The sequence below is a fragment of the Mobula hypostoma genome, chromosome 7 (assembly GCF_963921235.1).
Source record: "Mobula hypostoma chromosome 7, sMobHyp1.1, whole genome shotgun sequence".
NCBI lineage: Eukaryota > Metazoa > Chordata > Chondrichthyes > Myliobatiformes > Myliobatidae > Mobula > Mobula hypostoma.
Window position 1 is genome coordinate 66,142,018 of NC_086103.1, and position 27,433 is coordinate 66,169,450.

General features: G+C 40.9%; 2 protein-coding genes across 4 annotated transcripts in view; both read left to right on the forward strand.

The window, feature by feature from the left end:
* The window catches only part of atp6v0e1 (ATPase H+ transporting V0 subunit e1), a 61,358-nt gene extending 43,252 nt beyond the window's left edge, over positions 1-18,106 (forward strand). The window contains exons 3-4 of the mRNA XM_063053555.1: positions 12,425-12,552; positions 16,339-18,106. Coding sequence (XP_062909625.1) covers positions 12,425-12,518 — 94 coding nt within the window. The 3' untranslated portion in view covers positions 12,519-12,552; positions 16,339-18,106. The remainder of the gene's footprint in view (positions 1-12,424; positions 12,553-16,338) is intronic.
* Positions 18,107-18,416: 310 nt separating this feature from the next.
* Positions 18,417-27,433, forward strand: part of crebrf (creb3 regulatory factor) — an 87,924-nt gene continuing 78,907 nt past the window's right edge. The window contains exons 1-2 of one of the 3 annotated variants that reach the window (XM_063053553.1): positions 18,417-19,792; positions 22,462-27,424. The gene's annotated coding sequence lies outside the window, so the exon portion shown is untranslated. Of the gene's footprint in view, positions 27,425-27,433 lie in introns of all 3 variants that reach the window. The other 2 variants (XM_063053552.1, XR_010018652.1) reach the window with 2 other exon arrangements.

Consider the following 27,433-nt stretch of genomic DNA (forward strand, 5'->3'; position numbering starts at 1 on the left):
TCGACTGTAAAGCCCGCCCACAGAGAAAACTGATAGGTCTACTTGGCACAAAGAGAGATCAAGCAGGATTCATTCATTTTCTTTCTTTCTTCTTTTCCCCTCTCCCCCTCTAAAAAATCAATTTCCAGGATATTGTATGTAGTTTGCGGGCATCAGGGAGCTGTTAGCAATATGCGGGAGACTCCTGGAACTCCCGGGAGAGGTGGACTGTCTGCCATCAGGTAGAAGGTACAAGAGCCACAGGACTCGCTCTAAGTTCAAGAACAGTTGCAACCTCTCAACTATCAGGCTCTTGAACAAAAAAGGATAACTTCACTCAACCTAACTTGCCCTATCGTTGAAATGTTCCCACAACCAATGGACTGACTTTCAAAGACTCATCTCGTGTTCTCAGTAATCTTTGCTAGGTATTTATATTTGCATTTGCACAGTATGTTTGCTTACACACTCTGTTTGAACACCCTAGTTGGGTGGTTTTTCATTGTTCCTGTTGTAGTTACTATTCTATAAATTTCAGTATGCCCACAAGAAAATGAATCTCACGGTTGTATATGTGAACATATTTGTACTTTGATAATAAAATTTACTTTGAACATTGCCGTTTGGGTTGGGACGGCAGCTATTTATGAAGTGGGGCTAATCAGGGTTCTGCTTGAAAGGATAATAGGTTGTCTTTCAATTGCCATCAGCTACAGATTAATAACTGATCTATGTTGGAATCTAGATCTCAGTATAACACAATAAGCAATTTTCAACAAGAAAGTCAGCGACCTTCAGATCAGGCTATTTTTTTCCAGGTCTGAAGGTCTAGCTAAATTGGCTGTAAGCTAGGATTTCTTTATGATGTAGTACAGAACACTTAACATTATCTTGTCTGCTTCTTGTAAGGACACTTCTTTTTGCAGAGTGGGAAATCAGCTTACACAAGTGTTTTGGCTGCTGCTGTAAATCTAAGATTATTGTTATTGCAGTTGGGGTTTTCCCACACAGCCTTTCTCTCCTAGCTGCTGTTTAGTTGTCTCTCCCTTATGCCAATCATAGCACCTTTCATTTCTTTGTACTTATTTCTAATTGCCAAGGAACCTCTGAGCCAACAATCTCTATCCTAGACCAGCAACTGTTGCAAAAAAATAGCAAAAACAAATTCAAGGGCTAACAAAATTGAGGAATGTGAAATTGTATTATAGAAGAAGGAAATGTTAGCGATATTAATCAAATTATAACTTTTGAAGAAGGAAACAAATGCTTCTTGAAAAAGTAGAGAACAAATGAATAGGATCCAAAAAGAAAATTGTATGAAAATGGCCTTGGCGAAATTAGTGGCACTGAATTTTGATAATTCCTCTAGACTTGCATTCCAAGCTTTAAAAGATGTAGTTGTGCTGACTATGGGTGCACTTGTTATCTTCCAAAAATTCCATAGGTTCTACTGTAGTTGCCATTGACATAAAGTACAAATGTGCCACCACTGTTTTGGAAAGAAATGGAGAGTGAGAGTAAGAAACACAAGCCAGTTAGTCTGACATCAATAGAAGGGAAATTACTGATATCTCTTATTAATAAAGTGGTATTAGAGCACTTCGAATATAATGGAGGTAATATGGATTTAATCATTTTTGACAAATGGAATATTTTGAAATTTAAAGCAGTAAAATAGATGAGAGAGACAGGTGGATTTGATGTATTTGTGCACTCAGAAGGCATAGTAAAGTTGAAATAAAGTTAAAACACAAGGGTTGCGGGGTGGTGTCAATTGAGAATTGGTTAATGGGCAGAAAATTGGAATGAATGGGCCATTGGGGCCTTTGAGGTATAGGTCACTTATAAATGTCTGACTCATGGATACTCAAACACAAAGTAGCATATTAAATTCAAGTTCTTCATCTTTAAACATGTCTGTTCCTACAAACAGCAGAACTAGCTGTTTTATCTTAATCAGTCTTGTGTGCACTTGTTGCCAGTCATTACAATTCTCTTGGGGTATAGTTACCATTGAATGATTTTTGTGTATTTTCCAATTTATAGATGTCTGTAAATATGGAACCTGTTCATTAACTAGGGACAGTCTGTATTCTGCATGTCAATGCTATCATTTCCCCATGTCCAAATTGTTATGGCACTTCTGCATGACCTGTAGGTCAAGTTTTACTCAAGTGAAATCTTAATCTATATGCTATGATTTATATTATTTAATATAAAAGTAGTATCTAGTTTTTAAATAATGCTGCTGGTGAAGCACCTAATATCTAATGGAACTTCATACATTAAAGTACTCAGCCGTTTTCTTACTAACCAGAGGAAATAAACTAACATCTCAAAAATTTAAATCTCTCTTTTTATATTGAAGTGATATCATATTCAAAGTAATTAACAAATTTACTTTACACAGCACTCTCCGCAAGCATATCAATATTTTCAGGTGAGAAAATCAGGTGTATAGACATGTGTATGCACACACTAAGGGAACCAGGTTAGAAGACGATAAAACAAAGTGCTAAAAATCCAAAGAACTTCAGGTCTTCACCAGAAACTGACAGATTAATTAAACATTATGGATGACTAAAATTTTGGTTAGGACTACAAAAGACTTTCATGAGGATGTTAGGAAGATGGAGAGTCAATGGAACTGTAGACAATGGAAGAAAACAACAAAGTGCTAAGGTATCAATTGAAGTACATGCTGCCAGTAGTAAAGGTACATAACATAGGCTGAAGTTAGATGAAAGAAAAGTATGTGAGGAACTGTAACAGATGGTTATGCAAATTGAGATCCTTAATAAATACTTTTAGGTGTGTCCAGGAAGGATTTCTGCTGCAAAATTTAGGCAGGCTGACTAGAAGAAAGGCCATACTGGATCTAGTGTTGGACAATCAATCAGGTCAGGTGTCAGATTTCTCGGTGGGTGAGCATTTCGGAGACAACTGTTACGTAATCGGCAACAATGAATATTAATCGAGACAGGTTTTATGAAAACAACCAAATATTTATTAAACACATATAAACGATAAGGGGAAAAAAAAACACAAAGGAAAACTTTAACCGGAGGTTAAACAGGTACGCAGCTGTTCATCAACTCCACTCAGCTCTGGTTCTTAAAGCGTTAAATGCAAAAACAGTTCTTAAAGTGATACAGTCAGATATAGTTCTTAAAGCGATAACTTCGAAAGTCCAACAGTTTTACGCATTCAATTGGGAGAGACTTATCTGGAGAAGGATTTCTTCACCGACGCACCTTCACTGCTGGTTCTGTCCACAGGATTCCTGATGCCGAAAATAAACAGTTTAAATCAACTGACCTTAAATTCCTTTAGAGAGAGAGAGAGCCTTGTTGCATGAACTCATTGTGCTATTGCAAGAGTTATCTCAATGCAGGTTCTCTTCAATGAAGACTCAATAAGGTGGATCCTTTATTAAACTGCCAAACAATGCCGATTTCTCTCGATCCTTCACTTCAATGAATTCTTCACTCTCCCTTCAAAACTGTTGGAATTGAGTAAATTGGCACTTCCAGCCACAAGTTTCCAGTCCAAATGCAATATCTTGTAAGAGAACGCACCTTCCGTTTTAAAAATGAAACTGCGTCACAAAAAAACAAACACGCAACAGAAACGGAGGCACAACATGTTCTACCTGGAAATCTACAAACTCAAAAACCTACTGTGTCACCTGAGTCGACCCTTATATAGTCACGGGGCACATGTCATCACGTGACCTCACATCAGGTGACCTCCAAAAGACCATTACATCATTCTCACAAAAAAAAACAGATCTCGTTGAGCATGTAACACAACTCCCTGAGCTTCACCTTAGCCTTGGAGAGGAGTAGGGGCAGATGGGATGGGAAAGTAATTAATTGGGGAAGGGGGAATTATGCTATTAGGCATAACTTGGAAACAGATGTACTGTTTATTAGTCTGATTGGGGATACTCAGCATAGCTTTGTGAAGGGCAGGTCAGGCCTCACGAGCCTGATTGAATTCTTTCAGGATGAGACAAAACACATTGATGGTAGAGCAGTGAATGTGGTGTATATACATCTTGGTAGGGCATTTGATAAAGGTTCCACATGGTAGGCTCATTCAGAAAGTTGGGAGTCATGGAATCCAGATAAACTTGGTTTGTGGATTCAGAATTGGCTTGCCTCTCGAAGGCAGAAGGCGGTTGTAGATGTTGTGTTTTCTGCCTACTCATTGCTGACCAATGGTGTTTCACAGGGATCTGTTCTGGGACTCCTGCTCTTTGTAGTTTTTGTAAATGACTTAGATGAGGAAATGAAGGATTGATTAGTATATTTCTAGAGGACATCGAAGTTGGTGGGGTTGTGGATAGCATAGAAGGTTATCCTAGATTTCAGTATATTGTGTTCAGTTCTGGTTGTCTCTTTATAGAAAGGATGTGGAAGCTTTAGAGAGGTGCGGAGGAGATTTACCAGGATGCTGCCTGGATTAGAGAGCATGTCTTATGAGCTTAGGTTGAGGGAGCTATAGATTTTCCCTTTAGAGCGAAGGAGGATTGCAGACGACATGATAGAAATAGATAGGATAGAGAGATTGCAGATGACATGATAGACAAGATGAGAAGAGAAATAAATCGAGTGGATAACCAGAGACTTTTTTCCAGAGTGTAAATGGCTAATATGGGGGAGGGGTGTATTTTAAAGTGATTGGAGGAAATCAGAGGGGAGTTGTCAGCGGTACGTGTTTTTATTACACGGTGGTTGTAGAGACAGATACATTAGGGACATTTAAGAAACTCTTAGGTAGGCATATGGATGATAGTAAAATAGAGGCCTATAAAGGAGAGAAAGGTTAGATTGATCTTGAAGTAGGTTAAGGGGTTAGCATAATATCATGAGCCAAAGAGCCTGTACTATGGTGCAGTGTTCTAAGAGCAAGAATAACTAAGAATGTCATGTTCTGTATCGTAACAAAAAATAGAGGTATTCCTTAAACTTTAAGAAAACAGTTCAAGTTCTTGGTTATTGAAATAAAATTGCTTTATAATGCCTGGAGTCTGTGTTGGCAGTGATGTTGGAGGATGGATTAGGGCTGGACTGAGCAAAATTGCAACAGCAAAGCTTCCTTAATATCCATGAGCAACTTAAAACTGATTTTCTTTGTACAGTTCTTCTGTAAAATGTTAACAGGTGCTTTTTGGGGGGGGGAATAAGAAATAGTGTGACTTGTAGAGGGGAATGTATGGTAAAATGGGAAAGTAGGGAAAACAATTGGTTATTTGAGATGCACACAGAGGCTGTTGTGAAACAAAAATGAAAGGCACTGTTGTTGGACAGTCTGTGATATGCAATTTAGGAAATAGCCTAGATTCTGGGCAGACTTCCTCTTGATGCATCAATGAATTCTTAACATTTTGTTCCCTCATTTGGATTCTGGTGTTGCTGTTGCAGCCAGCCACCTATAAGCTGGTTGTGCTGGGTTCACAAGAAGCCAGGCATACCATTGCACTTACTTCTCCAATCTTTTATAAAAGAATGGTCTTTTGTTTTACGTACTGCTAGATTTAAACTAAATGAAAAATAATTCTTTTGGTTTTTTTTATCTGAAATATAAAAATGTAGCACAGATATTTTGATTATTTTGTGATGTGTGAGAGTGCCAGTCATGCCTTTGTTCCGAGGTTTTTGTGAAATATACAGGGTACCTGGGCTAATCACATTTTGGCTAGGATGCATGGCACTTGCTGTTTTTCCTGTGCCTGTTAACTTTTGCTTCACAAGTTGAACACTCATCTCTTCAGTCAGAAGTCAAGTTTTGAGTCTTGAACGTATTCTCAGGCAAACAATTCAGTACAATATTGCAAAAACTTTGGAATTTTTAGAACTATTAATAATTTATGTGAAAAATGAATCATTAATGCAAAGTTATTGAGTAGTGAGTTCCCCTGATCTTTTGTCTTTGTGTTTGTTGGCCATTCCAGTGTGCAAATTATTTTCTTTTCATGATCACTTCAACTGCACTTAGTTTCTCCTGCTGTAGAAATACTTTGGGATATCCTGAATTAATGAAAGACCCTATATGAGAGTCCTGGCATCCTTTTCCTTTTCTGAAAGAGTTGACCCTGCTGGAATACATCCCATAAGCACCAGTTCCTCCTGTGCTCAAAATGAGTGAATTTGGATTGTTTAACTCGAAATTACATAATAAATGAAGTTGATTATGACCTAAGTTGGAGGTTATGCTATTTATCATACCTATTACAGGCATACTGGAATAACTTAACCCAACACAAGTGTGGTAAACCATATATATATGTTGTAACTCGGTTACCTGTCTGGACACACACCTCTGCTGACTGCCCCTGTGGCTCCTCCCACAGAGTGCTGTATAAAGGTGTTCGCCTTGCCCCTCCCCCTCAGTCCAGGGGCAGACACTCACTGTGGAGGTCGTATTGTACAGCGAATAAAAGCCTTTCAGTATTTTACCAAACCTCAGTCTTTTGGAGTAATTGAAGGTGCTTCAATTTTATTCGCTGTACATTTTAAAACATGGAACAGGCTCTGAGACCAGACAAATTAGACCTCGATCCGCAAATGCCTGACACTGGAAACGCTTTCGATCTCTGGCTGGCCTGCTTCGAAGTGTATCTAGAGGAGATTAAAGCGACCGACCCCGTAGCGAAGCGCAGAGTTCTACTCTCCAGGGTCAGTCCACGGGTTTATTCGCTAATCAGAGACCAGCCGAACTACGACGGCGCAATGAACGCACTCAAAAGACAATACCTGTGGCCGCTAAACAGCGTCTATGCTCGGCATCGTTTAGCGACACGGCAACAATGGCCCGGGGAATCGAGTGCTGAGTTTGTCCGGGCCCTACAGACACTCGTGCGGGCCTGCAATTGCCAGGAGCTGACGGCGGTGCAGCATGCAGAACTCCTAGTGAGAGACGCCTTCGTTACGGGGACCAGATCAGTGTACGTGCGCCAGCGTCTGCTGGAAAAAGCCGATCTTACCCTAAGTTCGGCGATTGAGCTGGCTGCTGTGTTGGAGGCCGCTCTGCATAACTCCGAGGCTCTCCAGGCACGCGATCCCCCGATGGCCTCGTGGGCGCCACAGACCCCGCAACCCGCCGGCAAATCGACCTCGGCTGCAGCCAGTCGTGAGTCCGCGAAGTGCTACTTCTGCAGACTGGAGAAGCACCACCGGAAACGCTGCCCGGCCCGACAAGCTACCTGTTCCAGCTGCGGAAGGAAGGGCCACTTCGCCAAGGTCTGTAAGTCAAAACCGCGAGCGGGATCGAGCAGCGCTGCGTGCGAGACGTGGGGGTTGCCATCTTCCTTGCACACTGCCACCACGTGCGAGACATGGCCGCCATCTTCCCTGCCGCCATCTTCCCTGCACGCCGCCACCACGTGCGAGACATGGGGGCGGCCATCTTGGTCGGCGCCACCTCCCACCGCCTACGACCAACGGGTGCTCACGGGCTACCCCACCGCGCCGGACCAAGACAGCGACCCCACCCTGGCTTCCGTGACCCTCGACCAAAGCGCTCCCCACCAGCTCGCAAGGTCAATGATGGACATCCTGGTGGAGGGGCACAGGACAAGCTGCCTGTTTGACACAGGCAGCACGGAGAGTTTTATCCGCCCGGCCACGGTGCAGCATTGTGGACTCATGATATGGCCGGTAAGTCAGAGGGTCACCATGGCCTCCGGGTTGCATACAACAGACATCCGGGGGGGGGGTTGTGTAGCGACGCTAATGGTGCAGGGCACAGAATATCGGGACTTTACGTTACTGGTCTTGCCTCAACTGTGTGCCCCTGTGCTGTTGGGGTTGGACTTCCAGAGCCACCTGAAAAGCGTGACAATGAAGTATGATGGGCCCCTCCTGCCAATTACTGTCATAAATCCCGTTTTGTAGAGATATCACGTACCCCGCTACTGACCACACACACACACACACACACACACACACACACACACACACACACACACACCGACCCGCGCATCCCACCCAACATCATGCCAACTATCACACTACCGACACCACTTGCGGCCTCTCCACCCTCAGGATCCCTCCCCCACCGCTGTTCGCCAACCTGACCCCCGACTGTAAACCCGTGGCAACTAAAAGCAGGAGGTACAGTGCGGGGGACAGAGCTTTCATTAAGTCGGAGGTGCAGCGGCTGCTCAGGGAGGGGGTCATTGAGGCAAGCACAAGTCCTTGGAGGGCACAGGTGGTGGTTGTTCGGAACGGGGAGAAGAATAGGATGGTTGTGGACTATAGCCAGACCATCAATAGGTTCACGCAGCTCGATGCGTACCCTGTACCCCGCATCGCGGATATGGTCAATCAGATAGCATAGTACAAGGTGTACTCGACCATAGACCTAAAATCCGCTTACCATCAGCTCCCCATCCGCTGGGAGGACCGCCCTTACACTGCCTTCGAGGCGGACGGCAGGCTTTATCAATTCCTGCATGTCCCCTTTGGTGTCACGAATGGTGTATCTGTCTTCCAGAGGGCAATGGACCAGATGGTGGACCAGTGCCAACTGAAGGCCACGTTCCCATATCTGGATAACATCACCATCTGCGGTCACGACCAGCAGGATCACGACAACAACCTCCAAAAATTTCTCCAAGCGGCCAAATCTTTCAACCTCACCTATAACAAGGACAAGTGTGTATTTGGGACCACCCGACTTGCTATCCTTGGGTGTGTCGTGGAGAATGGAGTCATTGGCCCTGACCCCGACCGTATGCGCCCCTTGTTGGAACTCCCTCTTCCCAATACCCTCAGAGCCCTCAAAAGGTGCCTGGGCTTCTTTTCATATTACGCCCAATGGGTCTCTATAACTATGCAGACAAGGCCCGCCCCCTGGTCAAGTCCACCACATTCCCCCTCTCTGCCGAGGCCCACACGGCCTTCAACCGCATAAAAGGGGACATTACCAAAGCAGCAATGCATGCGGTGGATGAGGCCATTCCCTTCCAAGTAGAGAGTGACGCCTCCGACTTTGCACTGGCTGCTACCCTCAACCAGGCAGGAAGACCAGTGGCGTTCTTCTCCCGTACCCTTCAAGGCCCTGAAATTCAGCACTCTGCAGTAGAGAAAGAGGCCCAGGCCATAGTGGAAGCTGTAAGATACTGGAGGCACTATCTTGCCGGCAAAAGGTTCACCCTGCTAACTGACCAGCGCTCAGTCTTGTTCATGTTTAATAATCAGCAGCGGAGCAAAATCAAAAATGATAAAATTCTGAGGTGGAGAATCGAACTCTCCACCTACAACTATGACATCATGTACAGGCCTGGGAAGCTCAACGAGCCCTCCAATGCCCTATCCCGGGGAACATGTGCCAGCGCGCAGATCGACCGGCTATACGCCCTACATGTAGACCTTTGCCACCCGGGAGTCACCCGGCTTTTCCACTTCATGAAAGCCCGGAACCTGCTTTACTCCCTTGAGGAGATCAGGATGATGACCAGGGACTGCCAAGTCTGCGCAGAGTGCAAACTGCACTTCTACCGACCTGAAAAGGCACCACTTATCAAGGCCACCCGTCCCTTTGAGCGACTGAGTGTTGACTTTAAGGGCCCCCTTCTCTCCACCGACCACAATGTGTACTTTCTTAACGTAATTGACGAGTACTCGCGGTTCCCCTTCGCCATCCCCTGCCCCGACATCACTACCACGTCAGTTATAAAAGCCCTGCGCAAGCTCTTCACTCTGTTCGGATACCCATGCTATATCCACAGTGACAGAGGGTCCTCGTTTATGAGTGATGAGCTGCGCCAATATCTACTGGCTAGAGGAATTGCAACGAGTAGGACCACGAGCTATAATCCCCAGGGGAATGGACAGGTAGAGAAGGAGAATGGCACAGTGTGGAAAGCCACGCTCTTAGCCCTCAGGTCAAAGGGACTGCCGGTCTCCCGCTGGCAGGAGGTCCTTCCTGAGGCACTCCACTCCATCCGCTCCCTGTTATGCACAGCCACCAATGCCACCCCTCATGAGCGGCTCTTTTCTTTTCCCAGAAAATCGACCACTGGAACCACCCTACCAACTTGGCTGATGTCCCCGGGGCTAGTGCTGCTCCGGAAACATGCGAGGAGCAATAAATACTCCCTGATGGTCGAGAGGGTTCACTTACTTCATGCGAACCCCCAGTATGCCTCCGTGGTTTTACCTGATGGGTGGGAGGATACGGTCTCCATCCGCGACCTGGCGCCCGCAGGAGCTCCGGGCCCCTACCCTGCACACTCCGTGGTGACTATTGACCCCGTACCCACCAATGTATGTACCTACAAGACACCGTGCACCCCAAACCCTATACAGACACCACACGACACTCCCATACCGGGTGCGACGCTCACGCACGAGGGATTACCGACGCCTAACGTGCTGGCACCTGAAGTCAGGCCGGAGCCAGCACAACCGCCATCGCCGGTGCTATGTAGATCACAGCGACGGACTCGACTGCCTGATAGACTTAACCTGTAAATATACTTCTCGTAAATATTGTCAGTCACTTCACCCCGCGAGACTCTTTTTTAAAAAAAGGAGGGGTGAATGTGGTAAACCATGTATATATGTTGTAACTCGGTTACCTGTCTGGACACACACCTCTGCTGACTGCCCCTGTGGCTCCTCCCACAGAGTCCTGTATAAAGGTGTTCGCCTTGCCCCTCCCCCTCAGTCCGGGGGCAGACATTCACTGTGGAGGTCGTATTGTACAGCGAATAAAAGCCTTTCAGTATTTTACCAAACCTCAGTCTTTTGGAGTAATTGAAGGTGCTTCAACAAGCTAAATTGAGACCTTAACTGAACTACATGTCCTGATTATTGTGGGCCGAAGGCCCTGTACTATGCTGTACTATTCTGTTCCATTATTTTCATTCTTTCCCTCTTTCAACTCGAACTGGTGAAATTTAATCAAATATTATGCATTACTACACTTTTACTTCCGTACCTAAGTTACTCACCTCCCATTGAAATTCTTATCCTTACATACGTCTCAACTCAATGCACCATTTAAATTACTGATTTTTTATATGTAAGGAATATAATCTATTAGGTAGTTCACTGATTAAGTTGCTGGATAAGCCATCAAAGGTCTACCTTAAATTCTACCGTAACGAGTTGTGAGATTGTCATCAAGAAATCTGATAAATCTGTTTGTCAGCAAGCATCTAGCACATATAGACTGAAAACGAATGAATCGTTGTGAAAACTTTAGCTGTCAATTGCAAAATGGAAGAGCAGCCTTTTTTTTTAACGTGGGCTATATGTGCCTCGGAGATGTTCTTTTGGAAATAGTAAATGCAGCCTTGCAGGAGTGAAATGACTTTATTTACAGATAAGATTACACTGACTTAAAACAATTTAACTTCCTGATTGATATAAAAAAAGCTTTGCTATGAAAGCTTTGTTGCTAATACTACAGCAAAAATTAACAACTTTCTGCCTCTTCCTATCTGATTCAGGATCAAACATCCTAGATTAGCTCAAGCCACATCCTATTATTTTAGCCTGCCTGGGAGTGTCTACACCAATGTCTTTTTTTGGAAATCAAGTAAAACAGACTGCCTTAAATTTGTGGTTAATAGTAACTAAACATAATTTGACCTTGGTTGATTATTCTTTGGTTTCAAGCACTAATTAATGTGCTGTATTCGTTCACTGTATATTGTAGTAACATTCTGAATTGTGCAAATTTCTGAGTGGCAACTACAAATCAAAGATCTAATGGAAGCATAAACCACATCCTGCCATCAGTTAACTGCTATGTGATCTGTCTGTTGCCTTGAGCTGGTTCCATGTTACCGATGCAAACTAATGTCATGGTGCAGGTGTTCTATCCTTTTTGACATTTTATTTGCAAAGTGGTAATGAACTTGATACCCTTCAGTGGGACTACTGATGATTCAAAGCTGCCTTCATTCTCATGAGCTTATAAACATTGTATCTAAAACCCTTCACTTGTAATTCACTTTATACCTTGTCTTTTAACAGCAGTATTGCATAATGTCTATTTTGATCATGTTATCTGGGCACTGAGCCAAAGGTAATCGGCAATAAGCCATATCATTGAGGCATTTAGACAGGCATATGAGCATGCAGGTAATGGAGGGACATGGATCACATGCAGACAGCTGGGATTAATTTAATTTGACATCATAGGCCAGAGGGCCTGTCTTTGTGCAGTACTATTCTGTGTTGTTTTGCATATGTAAGCTGATATCTGAAGAGTAAATGATCAATATTTTGGTATTGCTGTAGTGATTTTTTTTAAAGCCAATGTTCTAACTCCTACAATTTACTAGGGCTTATAATCTGTGGTATTTCATAGTGATTACTGGACATAAATCATGAATGTTACCTTTTTTGTTACCAGAAAATAGATGTAATTAAAATTTGGAATAAGATGGTTTTTTTCAGTAAGGTTTTCTTTTACTTTGCAGCTGGCTAATTGCAATCCTGTCCCAGTTGAATCCTCTGTTTGGTCCACAGTTAAAAAATGAAACCGTCTGGTACTTGTTCTACCATTGGCCCTGAATTCATCACCTAAAAAAACTTCTATGAAGTAGAGGTAAGCACTTTTTTTTTGAGGAATTGTTTTACACAATATAAATTCTGTTTGTTTTAGGTTAGCTTACTCAGTGTGTACAGTACTAATATATCTGAGCTGTTTAATGACCTTGGTATTTGTCTTAAGAACTGGCATTTTGCCCAGATCTTGCTTAGGTAAAGCTTGCCAGATGTTAAGTATTTAAAATAACCATATTTAGACCATAAGGCATCAGAGGAGAATTAAGCTACTCGGCCCATCAAGTCTGCTTCACCACTCCATAGTGGTTGATTCATTACCCCCTCAACCCCATTCTCCTGCCTTTACCCTATAATCCTTGACAGACACCTTGACTAACCAAGAACCTATCAACCTCTGCTTTAAATATGCTCAACGACTTGACCTCCATAGCCGCCCATGGTAATTAATTCCAGATTCACCATCCTCTGATTAAAGAAATTCCTTCTTATCTCTGTAATAAATGGACATTCCTCTGTTTTGGGAGTTCCCAACCTTTTTAATGCCATGGAACAAAACCATTAACCAACGGGTCAGTGGACCCCAGATTGATATCCCCTGATCTATTTTTAGGCGGTGGTCCACCACTAGTCACTGGCAGCCAACCCCTTATTATGACTCTTTGTATCTTGCTGGTCAGCTGATCTTCTATCCATGCTAGTATTTTTCCTGTAATACCATGGGCTCTTATTTTATTACGCAGCCTCATGTGCGACACCTTGTCAAAGCCTTTTGAAAATCCAAGCCAACAACATCCAGTGACTCTCCTTTTGTCCATCTTGTCTGTTATTTCTTCAAAGAATTCCAACCAATTTGCCAGGCAAGATTTCCCCTTAAATTTCCCCTGACTTTGGCCTATTTTATTATAGACCTCCAGGTACCCAGAAATCTCATCCTTAATAATGGATTCCAACATCTTCCAACCACTGAAGTCAGGCTATCTAGCCTATAATTTCCTGGAGTGACATTTCTAATTATTTAGTCCTCCAAAATCATTCCAGAATCTACTAATGTTCCCACAATCTTTTCAATACCTCTGTCAGAACCCTGGGGTGTAGTCCATCTGGTCCAGGTGACTTATCTGTGTTCAAAAAAAAGTCATATTTTAACAAGGGACTGTGAAGAGGTGCAGGTTTATGCTGAATAACACAAATAAATGAAATTGGGAGTGTGAAAATGAAACCTGATTTTGATTGTGTAATGCATTTAGGCTGGTTCTAGCTATTGCATGAATTCAAGGTTAAATGTGGCGAGGAGGACAGCAGTGCAGTGACTAGAGCTTGGTGGTTGGGGAAATGGGTTGGAGGGGTGTTGCAGGTTGGGGATACATGAATTGTAGCAAAGAGCATGTGGGATGAGCTTATATATATAAAAAAAATCTTAACTGCTCATGATCAATTTACAGAAATGCCTACTATCAAAGCAGTCTGTTCTAATTTGTTCCAGAGTTTCTGTGTCTGTCGTCTTGACCCATCACAGTCACTTGTTCAATCCTGTAACATTTTTCAAATAACTATCCGAATCTTGGTGGTGGGAGGAATCCACATCACCTTGTCCTTCATAGCTGCACCTTCCTCTCCAGTAGCGCCTTTGTGAATCAAAACTACAAACTCTTTTTACTCATTTTCAGTGGGTTGCCAAAAATATATGCAATGTCATGTCTTGACAGTTTCAACTTTGCTTTCTTTGTGTTTTGTGCCTCTGGATTTCCGACTCTTAACTTTTTTGTGCTTTTGAGTTATGTGCGGAAGAGTAAATTAACATACTAGAACTAAAATGGATTAAATAATCCACCAGATAGCTGTATTTCATTTTTTGGTATTACAGTGGATTCTGGATAATGGGGACACATTGGGACCCGTACATTTTGGTCCCATTAAATAGCTGCCCCATTTAGTCAAAATTTCATGGAAGCAGTTAAAAAGGTATAAAAAAGACAAACTACCGTTTAACTGAGTAACAAATTATGTATTTAAGTGAAACACAGAACAAATTAGAACATTACCAATACTGACTGGTTGTCCATTGTATCCTACAATGACAGAAACCTGTGCGGGAGAGTTTCTATAATTAAAAATCTGACTATCAGTGACAGAAATCACTGCTTTTTGAACACAAACATTTACAAGTAATGCTATTTCAAAAACTTTACTCTAAGCGCGGTGTAGTGTCTTAACGGCCACACAGTGCACATGACTATCGCTAGTTAGAAATTGCTCAGCAATAGTGTCCTGTCCCAAATCAGTGGCTGCCCCAATTAACCAATGACCCAATTAAATGGAATCCACTGTATTTCTAAATCAAAGCTTGTCAGCTAACTTATGCTGTTTACAACACATAATTTAACTATTTTTCTGCTGCATCAATTTTTCAACATAGTTCAGAATTAGGTTTAATATCACTGGCATATGTTGTGAAATTTGTTGTGCGGCAGCAGTACATTGCAATACATGATAAACTAAATTATAGTAAGTATGTATATTTATAACTAAATAGTGCTAAAAGAGAAAAAAATGTAATGTTGTAGTGTTCATGGGTTCATTGTTCCATCAAAAATCGGATGGCTGAGGGGAAGAAGCTATTCCTGAATCATTCAGTGTGTGCCTTCAGGTTCGTGTACCACCTCTTTGGTTATAATGAGAAGAGGGCATTTCTTGGATGATGGGGTTCCTTAATGATCTATGCCACCTTTTTGAGGCATCACTCCTTGAAAACATCCTGGATGCTGAGGAGGCCAGTGCCCATGATGGAGCTGACTGAGTTTATAAGTTTCTGCAGCTTATTTTGACCCTGTGCAGTGGCCCCCTCCCCCGTATCAGACAGTGATGCTGCCAATTAGAATGCTCTCCACACTATATCTGTAGAAATTTGTGAGTGTCTTTGACATATCAAATCTCCTCAAAGTCCTAATGAAATATAGCTACTCGTGCTTTCTTTGTAACTGCATTGATATATTGGGCCCAGAATAGATCCTCAGTGATGTTGATGCCCAGGAACCTGAAATTGCTCGCCCTTTGTGATGACTGTTGTGTGTTCCCTCATCTTACTCTTTCTGAAGCTCACATTCAGTTCTTTGGTCTTATTGACGTTGAGTTTAAAGTTGATGCTGTGACACCACTCAACCAGCTGATCTATCTGGCTCCTGTACATGTCGTTGCCGTCTCCAATTCTGCCAACAGTACTTGTGTCGTCAACAAATTTATAGCTTATTAAATGGCAAGAAGTTGCACCATTTTAAAATTCCCAAATTTTATGCTGAGTAATGTTGAGAATCGGCTTAATTATTGTTATTATCCAAATATTAGTAAAAAGTTCCTACAGATTGCAAGACTATACGGTCTATCATGTATAACTAACATATCATTTACATGTATACCTGTAAATTTGACTCAAAAAAGCAGTGAAAATTGGACCATATTTTTAACTGAGTTGTGCTTACATAATTGGATTTTTCAGGCTGTTGGGCGAAATGGTATTGCCAGGCAGCAATAGATGCATAATTCATTGTATTATATTTAAAACGAAGCTAGTTGTGGAATTTTGACATCCTTCATGTTAAAATCTACTCATTAATATTGCTTAACTCATGAGCCAACAAATGGGAGTCAGACATTTGAGACTTGTCATTGTTGCTCTTCTGGAAGCAGCAGTGCCAATTCGTGGTTTGCTTTAGATTATCACACCACTTTTTTAGGACACAAATTAAAAAATTTATTTAATGTTAATATATGAAAGTTGATGTCTTGTGGGTAATCATTTACATTCTATGCATTGTTTTTCTTTTTACAGAGAATGAAAATATCTTAAACTACAATTGATTATTTCTTCTGCACCTGAGTAACTTTACCAAGCAACATTCAACAGCATGGATCAATTTGAATTCTGCATTGTGATTTATAATGTGTTAACTAGAATAGGTGATGGTTGGCAGTTGAAGCAATAGAACTAACAAGTGTGAATATTTAGCAGCAACATAGTAGAAATCTAATTGTGTTTAGTGGCAGAGAATTTTTAACATTTTTTTACAACATTTATACCAAAGACTTAAAACAGTTTAAAACTGAGGGGAAATGATGTGTATCAAATAGATGATTATTTTGTGATCATATTTTTGTACTAACATTCCATAATGCCTAATGAAATGTGGAAATAGCTAATATCTTGCAGGTTTTGATTTCACTAAAGAACATAATTTAAATCTTGGGAAAATAATTTAATAAATTCTAAAAAATACACTGCATAGCCTTTTCTCTTTATCAAATGGTTATACATTATTACTTTTGACATTTTGTAAATCCCAATGTCTGCCATCAAGAAATTAATTTGGCTTAAGAAAATGTAGTAATATATTCATTGCATGATTCCTGAATTTTTGGCAAAAGCCCATGGTTTTTATTGCCTCTTCAGATGAGGTATTTAAAAGTAAACTTGTGTCGTATCTAAACACACACCAAGTAGTTTTTCTGTGAAGTGAAAATTAACTAGCAATTTGCCTGCATAAAGCGATCGCATTGCTGACTTAACTTGCTTCTGGCAGTCATGATTAGAATTGCTATTAGCGTCGAATAGATTCTGTGTTTTGAATAATATTTGACATTTGTAGCCATGTTTGGGTTTGAGTAATAAAATAGTTAAGCTTGCTCAGTTGCAGTGGAATATAGAGCTAACAAGACAGCTAGAAAGTGATAATAGGTTAGTGACCTTGTACCAGATCACACTCACCTCATCATTTCCTGCCCTCTCCTGGCATACTCTGGCCATGCTAAACCTTTTGGTCTGAATGAACTGGAGGCCTCACTGCTAAGGCTGTCCTGTGAAGCAAAATGGTCTGCAAATAGCATTTCTGTATCAGTTAATTTTTAATATTGTCATGCCAGTTGTTAGTATCTTTGAAGGATTAATGATCAACTATGAATAGCAATAACTTCAAAACCTGTTATGCAAGGTGTAAGCACTTTGGGTTGTCTATTGTATACATTCTCTATATTAAATTGAACCTACACTTATTAGCAAATTGTTTTTGTACTGTAGGGTTCAATTGAATTAGTTTGAACTTAGTTTTCCATAATTATTAAATCTTTTGCTAGAAATGTAAAGTTTTATGATGCTACTCTCAACAAAATTTGGAATAGAGAACATCAAGCATGTTCCTTAAGGTAACTAACTTGTATACTTAGTTACCAAAACAACCCAGCAAAGAAGAAGAAAAATCAAAATAGTCCTTGAGTCATTCCACCGTAAAACTTATTTTCATTGTTATTTCAAGGGAATGATTAAGAAAAGATCTGAAAATTCATTTGTGTATCTATTCAAAAAGACTGGGCTCTGCTTGATTAAACTCGAATTTTGAGGAATCTCATGTATAATAAAGAATGCTGTATGTTACTAAGTGCTCTAGCAATGTAGTATAATTTCCCTCATGCAAGGACAAATGGGTTTTCAGATCATTAGGGTTAGCTTGGTGAATCTAGACATGAATGAGGGGAATTATTCCAAAATGTAAAATTAGTAGACATAAGTACACTGAGAAAAGGAAAGATGACGGCAAAAAAACAAATATTTTAATGATGTGGTTGAAAAGGAAGTATTTCCTAAATTATAGGTTTCTTGCACATGGTCAAACAGGTATAAGATTACAGCTGAGAATGTGTTGGCCGATGAACAAGTTAAAATCAGAACACTCCATAAATGGAAAAATGGTATATAAAAGTGGAAAGTTGTTTTGTGCATGTTATTAAAAAGATTTCTGGTTGGAAATAATGTCTGAAATTTTGGACATATAGTTAAAGCACATTTAAGCCACTAAAATCTTTGGATGTTACTGGCAGGTCTGTGCATGTATTTTCTAAGTGTTGCTGGGTTTGGGATTTGTAAAAATTATGAACTTGGCTACTGCTCTTTAATTCCCTCTGTCATAGCAATCTCATAAGTCTCACTCCTCTCATATCCTGTGCTCCTGCAACTTATTGTCGTACATGATCTTGGTTTCCTTTTTCTGTTAACCATTTTTAATATGAGCCTATAGTAAGGGCCATACACTAGTTAATTAACTTACCAACACACTGCAGTCTGCAGAAGAAAACTGGAACACTGTGGAAACTTAATGCCACGGGGTGAATGTCCAAACTTCATGCAGGCAGGACCTATCATGTCTCTGGAGCTGAGACAGCAGCATTAACTGTTGTGTAATGGTGAATTGTGTTGAAGTACACAGTAAAGTGGATTTTGTGAGCTTGCAGTGGTAGTGTGAACCTGCTGTAAATTTCAAAATGTGTTCAGGAATCTCTTTGATAAGTCTGTGGCAATTAAGAGCTGATACTGAGTCATTTGAATGGAGAAATGCTACAATGTAATTGAGTTAAATGTTTTCCTACGGTTGTAATTGGGGGAGGAGGTGTGGAAATCATTGATGCATCTAATAATTTTGAACGCTTGAGTGTCAAAGATGTTCAAGATCTTCAAATTCTTCAAGTCTGACAAGTCTAAGGATTAGCCAACTGTCAGGCTTTTCCCCTGAGTTGTTCATGGGCAAAGGGTTCTGCACAGGTCCTTGTGGACTGGAATGGCTTTGTTACAGCAACTCTGGAAAAGTTGGATTGGATCTGGAAAAGTTGGACTTGGATCTGGAAAAATTGCTTTCAAACTTATTAGGGTCAGAGGTAAGCTCAAGTAGAGTTGTTGGCAGCATTTATTGGCAAGCTATGGTTATAAGGAAAGGCTGTTTCATGAGAATGATTAAGGAGAATCTAGTATTTCAAAATTGAAAAATATTTTAAATGGTAAGCAGTGAACAATTTCCATGGAGTACCCAAGAATTGTGGAGATAAGCTGGGTATGTCTTAAAGTGGAAGTTGAAGATCAATAATTATGTGAATGGATTAGAACCAGATTGTTTCAGAAGTTGGAAGCAATATATGTTAACCTAAAAAACAAAAAATGAACTTGCTGGAACTATAAAAAAAAAATGGAAATACAAGTAGAAAGCCTCTGGTCTGGCATTCAGCAGTCACCAGCATACTTTGAAACTGTAGTATCATAGTATAATAATTAATCCTGACTAAGATCTAAAATTAACTAAGATCTGTACTAATCTGTAGCTAATTAACCTAACTTTTGCAATTCCATCTCACAGGATTTTTGACTCAAACTTCCAGCTTTGCACCGTGCGCTGAACCCTTGCATGTCTTGGAGAGTGTCCGGCTCAGAGGAAGATCGGGGGCAATTTCTTTTGTCTGTATTTTCTGTGAGTTTGGGTCTAGTCAGGCCTTAAGGGTGCCAGTCTGGAGCATTTCAACCTGTTAACTGTTTAAACCTGTAAACCATTTCAACGGCATTTGTGTAAGAGAAGGAGTCAGTTCCAGGTTGATGACCTTTGATCTGAAGTTGTCAAAGGTTGATCTAAAATGTAAATTTTCTATCTCAAATCTGGTTATTGCTGTGGAAGTTGAGCTATGGCCCATCGGTAAAATTAATCTGTATTGCACCTTTTCAATAAAATAATTCTATGGTGCTTTAGGCAGAAGTCTTGGGAGTGAAGGTCATATTTTAAGAAGAATAGAAGTGGAGGGAGTTGTGAAGGGAATTCCTGAAAGTAGTTGGTGTGAATCATGAAAGAACAGTGATGCAAATAAAGCCAGAATTTTCACAACAAAGTGATTAAAATTTGTTATTTCTTATTGTTTAAATCTACTTTGAGTATATATTTGGCTTCCATGATTTCAATATGTATATGTCTACTGAAGCAGATTTTGTCTGAGACATGTCACTGTAGTTGGACTGGAAAAACTGCAGAAAAGCCAATGGAGAGATTCCAATTGATCCTCAGTAAGATCTCCAAACAGCAGTGATCATGTTCTAGTTTATGTGTTCAAAGAAAACCTGTATTTTCAGCATTTTGTCTGAAGTTCAATGATAGTCATAGTCAAAGAATACTACAGCACAGAACTGGGCCATTTAGCCCTTCTAGTCCATGCTGAATCATTAATCTGCCTAGTCTTATCGACCTACACCCGGACCATAGCCCTCCATCTTGCTCCCATCCGTGTTCCTATCGAAATTTCACTTCAATGTTGAAATCTACCCAGCATGCACCACTTCACTGGTAGTTTGTTCACATTCTCACTACCCTCTGAGTGAAGGAGATACCCCTCATGTTCCCCTTAAACATTTCACCTTTCACCCTTAACTTGTGACATCGAGTTCTAGTTTAACCGAACCTCAGTGGAAAAGCCTGCTTGTGTTTACTCTATTCATATTTCTCATAATTTTGTATACCTCTATTAAATCTCTCCTCAATCTTCTATGTTCTAAAGAAAAAAGCGCTAACCTATTCAACCTTTCCCTATAACTCAGGTCCTCAAGTCCTGGCAACACCCTTGTAAATTTTCTCTGTACTCTTTCAACCTTATTGACATCTTTCCTCTGGGTAGGTGACCAAAAGTGCACACAGTATTTCACATCAGGCCTCACCAACATTTTATACAACTTCAATATAACATCCCATCTCCTGTTCTCAATACTTGAATTTATGAAGCCCAATGCACCGAAAGCCTTCTTTATGACCCTAGCCACTCCTAATGAATTGTGGGCCTGTAATCCCAGATCTTTGTTCCACTACACTCTTCAGTGCCCTACCATTCACTGTGTAACATTTATGTGGTTGGTCCTACTGAAGTGCAACACTTCTCACTTGTCTGCATTAAATTCCATCTACCAATTTTCAGCCCATTTTTCCAGTTGGTCCAGATCCCACTGCAAGCTCTGATATTCTTCCTCACTGTACTACACCCCCAATCTTAGTGTCATCTGCAAATTTGCTAATCTAGTTAACCAGATTATCACCCAGATCATTCATATAGAGGACAAACAACAACGGACCAGCACATATCCCTGCAATGCTCCACTAGTCACAGGCCTCCAGTCAAAGAAGCAGCCATCTATTACTACTTTCTGGCTTCTCCCACAAAGCCAATATCTAATCCAATTTACTACCTCGTCTTGAATGCCAAGCGACTGAACCTTGACTAACCTCCCATGTGGGACCTTGTCTTAGGCCTTGCTAAAGTTGATGTAGACAACATACACTGCCTTGCCTTCATCAACTCTCCTCGAAAAACTCAGATTGGTTAGATGTGACTTACGCACAAACCCTTGTTGACTATCCCTGTCAGTCATTGTTTATCCAAATATTTGTATATCCGGTCCATTAGAGTACCTTCCAGTACAGTTCTCACTACAGATGTCGGCTTTTCTGGCCTATAATTTCCTGGCTTGTTCTTTGAGCCTTTCTTAAAGCAACAATGTTGGTTATCCTCTAATCCTCCGGCACCTCACCTATGGCTAAGGAAGTTTTAAATATCAGTGCTTCAGCATTTGAAACCATTATATAAACCATATGGTGAATCTTAATGCTTTAAATAAAACTCTGTTAAAGGGAGCAATCAAGATTAGTTAAGATTCAAGTTTCTTATTATAATGCATATTTTGCTTTTTGTTAAATCTGAATGTATTTGACTCCTGTCTGAATTTAATGTTATACATTAACAATGTGCTATTTTAATTTTGGGTAGCTTAGAGATCCCTCCACTTCCATTCTTAAAACCTGACCTTCACTTCCTAGACTTTTGCCAGGAGCACTATGGGATTATGTTATTGAAAAGGCACAATACAGATTCACTTTACTGAGGGGCCATGGTTCAACTAACTAATGGATAATTACAGTATTTGAGATAGAAAATTAATGTTTCTAATCAACCTTTCAGAACTTCAGAGCAAAGGTAATCAATATGAAACTGATTTATTTATTTCCCATACATACTTATTCATGTTGATTCAAAGGGAGGGGAGGAGAAGATGGCGGCGTGACGCAGTGCGTGCGGCCACTCCAAAATGATATCAGTATTTCTTAAGTAGATACCATGCACAATCCTGATTTGATGGAGACAGACATGAGAAGCATGGAGGAACATCTGGAGAAACTTCTGAAATGCCTGCTTTGCTGCCGCTGCTACTGTACGATTGAGAATCTCCGGAGGGGAAGGCCCCAAATCCTGGGCTTTGCCTATTGCCTGTTGTCGGGGCCGGGGTCGAAGCGCTCGGCAGAAATGGTGCTCGGTGTCGGAGGCTTGAAGTTTTTGGATGGACTCAAGAGTTGGCTGTGGTCGGGTGCTTCCAGGGTGCTGCATCAGCAAGTTTGCGGCACTGGAGGTTCATGGCAGGGAGAGTTTTACTTCCTTCTACCGTCTGTGTGAAATGATGGGACTTTCGAGAGACTTTGAGACTTTTTTTTACCGTGCCCATGGTCTGTTCTTTATCAAATTACGGTATTGCTTTGCACTGTTGTAACTATATGTTATAATTATGTGGTTTTTGTCAGTTTTTCAATCTTGGTTTGTCTTGTGTTTCTGTGATATACTGGAGGAACATTGTATCATTTCTTAATGCATGCATTACTAAATGACAATAAAAGAGGACTGCGTGTCCTCATAATCTAATCTAATCTAATAGGGCATAATTATTGAATTGTCTTTGGTGCACTAATTCTTCAGGCCTTTATGCTGCTGGTGAGTATGCGTATTTGATCCTCCACGATATTCCGCGTGGGAATTTAAACTGGAGGTGGCAGTGTTTTTTTTTACAAGGTCAAGTTGTGAGCTTGACATCAACCCGGCACGGATGGAGAGTGCGCTCGGGAGCGGTCTGTCACTGGATTGAACTCGGGAACCTCTGTTCTCGAGCCCGGCGCTAATCTCACAGTGCCAGCCGACCTGTTAGTCAAAGGCTACTGAGCTTTAACAAAATGCAGGAGAGAAAATCCATTTCTATCCAAAAATAACTACTGCAGCTAGAAGATCTGGTGAGAGGAAATTGTTTTTCTCATTAATGGTGCAATACCAGTACTGAAAAATAAATCCAAAACGGGTTCACTAAGTTAATTCCTGAATTAAGAGGGTTTTCTTATGAGTGGCTAAAGAAGTTGGATGTATATTTTTTGGAGTTTGAAAGAATGGAGATGGGGAAGTGATCTTATTGGAAAAATAGAGGGCATGACATTAGTTAATGGTTTCACTAGTGGGAGAATCCCTAGCGAGGGGACGTGGTTACAAGATTAGTGGGCAGTCATTTAAAGCTGAGGTGTGAGGATCTTCTCAGGATGGCGAATTTCCAGAATTCTCTACCCCAGAGGGTTGTAGGGGTTAGAGTTTTGGGCATATTTAAAGAGGAAGTAAATACATGTATGAAGGATAAAGGAATTGATGGCTGTGATGAACTGGCAGGGAAGGTGGGAGTTAGACAGGGCAATACAGCACCAAAGTGGAAATAAAACTAAAAAGGAATTCCACAGAATTGTAAACCTGAGGAAGGATGGTGGTGAAAAGGAAGCTGCCCAAAAGATTTTGATTTCAATAAAGCCAATATAGGGAAGAAGGAGTACATGTATTTTTTTCTTTCTGTAGCTCAGAAGAACTGAGACATCCCTTACTAAGCCAAAATAGATAAAAGTAGAAAATATAGTGATATCCAGAATGGTTAAAACATGAGAAAGTTTTTGACAAGAACAGGTCATTTGGCCCAACAAAGTTTGCCCAATTCCCATTCACATGGTGTGTTGAAATAGCTATTGAGTTTAGATTTGAAAGTCTCTTAAGGGACTACTCTCAACTACACAATTAGGGAGTTTGTTCCATTTGTCCACAGCTTGCTGTGTAAAGAAATGCTTCCTAATGTTGGTCTGAAATCTCCCCTTAACCAGTCTCCACCTATGGCCCCGTGTACCCTGATGATGGATTAATTTTGAAGTAGCAGCTGGCATCCACTTACTTATACCCGTAATGATTTTGAACACGTCTATCAGGTCTCCCCTCATTCTAGTCTACCTTGGCTAAAATGATTTAATTCTTTCAATCTTTCTTCAAGCTCACACCCTGCAGACCTGGAATGAGCCGAGTCGCCTTTCTCTGGACTTTCTCCATTGCCTTCACATATGGTATTCAAGGTTACACGACTTACACATCAAGGCATTCTCCTTAAGTGCATTATATAGCCCAACAGTCTATTAGCCTTCTTAATCGCTTCTGTGCAATGTCTAAATGTTGACAGTGATGAGTCTAGCAGGACGCTCAAATCCTTCTCATGCGGTGCACTTTCTAACGCAAGATCATTGTCTATTTATATCCAATATTTCTCCTTCTACGTAATAACTTTACTTACATTAAATTTTATCTTGCTTTTATCTGCTTGTGTCTGGATTTTGTGTAGATCTAATTGATTCTGCTGCCTGAATGTTATTTGTGTCATCAACAAATTTTACTAGTTTATTTGTTATCTGTTTATCCAAATCGTAATTAAAAACAGCAGTGGGCCCAAATCCATTCCCTGCAGAACCCCACTTTTAGGATCTTCTAAAAGTACTTCAAGAGGATGATAGTGGCATGGATTAACTCCAGACTCTCAGACAACCTCTATTCACTGCAATTTGTCTGCCAATGAAAAAGGATTATGATAGTCATCACCTCCCTGGCCGTAAACATCTATGGAGCATTTGGACAATAAAGGCACTTGCAGTAGATTATTGTTTTTAATACAGTTCATGGACTTGTAAGAGGACTTGAATGAATATGCTATGATTGTCCTGGACTTGATAAAGAGTCATGGCAGTGTGTCTCCACAAAATCATTCAAAGTCTTCCCCAATCAGAGTACTCAAGAACTGTGCTAATCAACTGGCTGGAGTGTTTATGGACAAATTCAATCTCTTGCTTCAGCAATCTATGGTACCCACTTGCTTCAAGCAAGTTTCAGTCATGCCAGTGCTCAAGAAGAATGTAGCAACTTGCCTCGATGACTATTGCTAGTAGCATTTACATCCACTATGATGAAGTGCTTTGAGAGGTTGGTCATAAAAATATTTCCCTGAGAAGCGAACTGGATCTGGTGCAATCACAACAAATCATTTGCCATTTTATTGGGCCTTCACTCTGCTCTAGAATACCTGGATAATGAAGATGCTTACATCAGGATGCTCTTCATTGACTACATTCATTGCCTCCCACTCATCATGAAGCTCCAAGATTTGATCCTCTATGTCCTGTGCAACTGTATCATTGATTTCCTCACTGGCAGACTTCAGTCAGTACAGGCAAAACCCTCTCCACCACTGAGCATATTTAAATGGAGTGCTGTCAAAAGAAAGCAGCATCCATTATCAGAGCCCCCCACCATCTAGTCTAGACAATGCACTCCTCTCACTACCACCACCAGTTATTACCCTACAATCAGCAAGGATAACTTCACTCACCATGACTCTGAACTTACTCTGTAAACTGACTTTGAAGGATTCTTAGCCCAGGTTCTCTATATTTCTATTTGCACCATTTTCCTTTCACACATACAGTAGCTTGTTTTGTTAGAGTCCATGTATATATTTTTTGTAAATTCTATTGTATTTCTTTACAGAGAAATACAAGACCTGTAAATAAATTTACTTAGGACTAGATGCACCACAGATTAGTATGGTAACTGTTCTGCCCATGACCTCTAGAAACAGCACAGAATTGTGGACACAGATTGGCACAGGTCAGAAACCAGCCTCCCCTCCATAGTCCCTGGCTGCACTTCTCACTGCCTTGGTAAACAACAATCATAGTCAAAGGCTCCACCCGCCACAAATATCCTGTTCTCACCCACCCATTGTGCAGAAATAATAAAATCTATCACCATTCAGGTCAGCTTTTATCCCGATATTTTAAGATACTTCCCTAATATAAGAAGAAAGACTCTTGCCTAGCCCAGTCTACCTCATTAAGACCTTGCACTTTGTTATCTACCTGCACTGCACTTCCTCTGTAACTAACACTTTATTCTGCACTGTTATGTAATAGCTTCTGCTGTAGTTATGCACTGTCTTAATAAATTGATCTGTATGAATGGTATGCAGAGCAAGTTCTCCAACTGTATCTTGATAGGTGAAAATACTACATCAATTTACTAACATGACTTCCTGACTGGTTAAACTACGTGTGATTTGAGTTTTTTTTTGAGAATTATTTGGATCATTTTGATTTTCAACAACTCTTAAAGATAGTTTGACATCTTTTGAAGTAATTACAATGTGTACATTAACTTGATATTGTAATAAACCATTATCAAAAAGTAGTATTATTTAGGGTCTCATTTCATGAAAATCCCAGATAATTAAAATGTGTAGTCTGAATGATTTCAAATCGTCATGTTTGTCACATAACATTTCCATTATTTTTCGTTGAACATTACAAAAGATCTAATGTATGCAAAATAAAGACAACTGTTGAGTATTTATACTTACAAGAGCAGTACTTTAGGCGGCAGTATCTGTGGTTTATGATCGAGAAAAATAATCTCAGTGTTTTATATCGTGACATATGTATATATACTTTGATAATAAATTTACTTAGAACTTTGAGTCACAGGCAGCCTTATTTGAATAAGGAGCTATGAATATAAATGTATAAAAAGGAAAGAATCTCCCCGGAAAGTGCTTGTAATGATTTATTCAACAGGGGTCACGCGTAAATTAAAAAACGCATGAAACCCATTCCCTCTCCGCGCCCGGTGATCGAGTCGCAGGGCACCCAGGCAATGAACATTCTGGTCTCTGGTACAGTACCGGAGACCTTGAGCTGGCTCTAGGTGGGGAGGGAAGAAGCGTGCCTGCGATTGGCTGGTGCGCGGGCAGCGCAGCCATTGGTTACGTCGCGACCCCTCCCCCACCCCGACGACGCAGTCACGCGCTTTCCAGGAACCCGTCAGGAAGATATCAACAAAACAAACGCGCGCCTGGCTGTCCCCTGAACGCTCTGGTCACATCTGGCCTGACAACACGCCCTGCGTCTTCAGAGGTAGGTGTG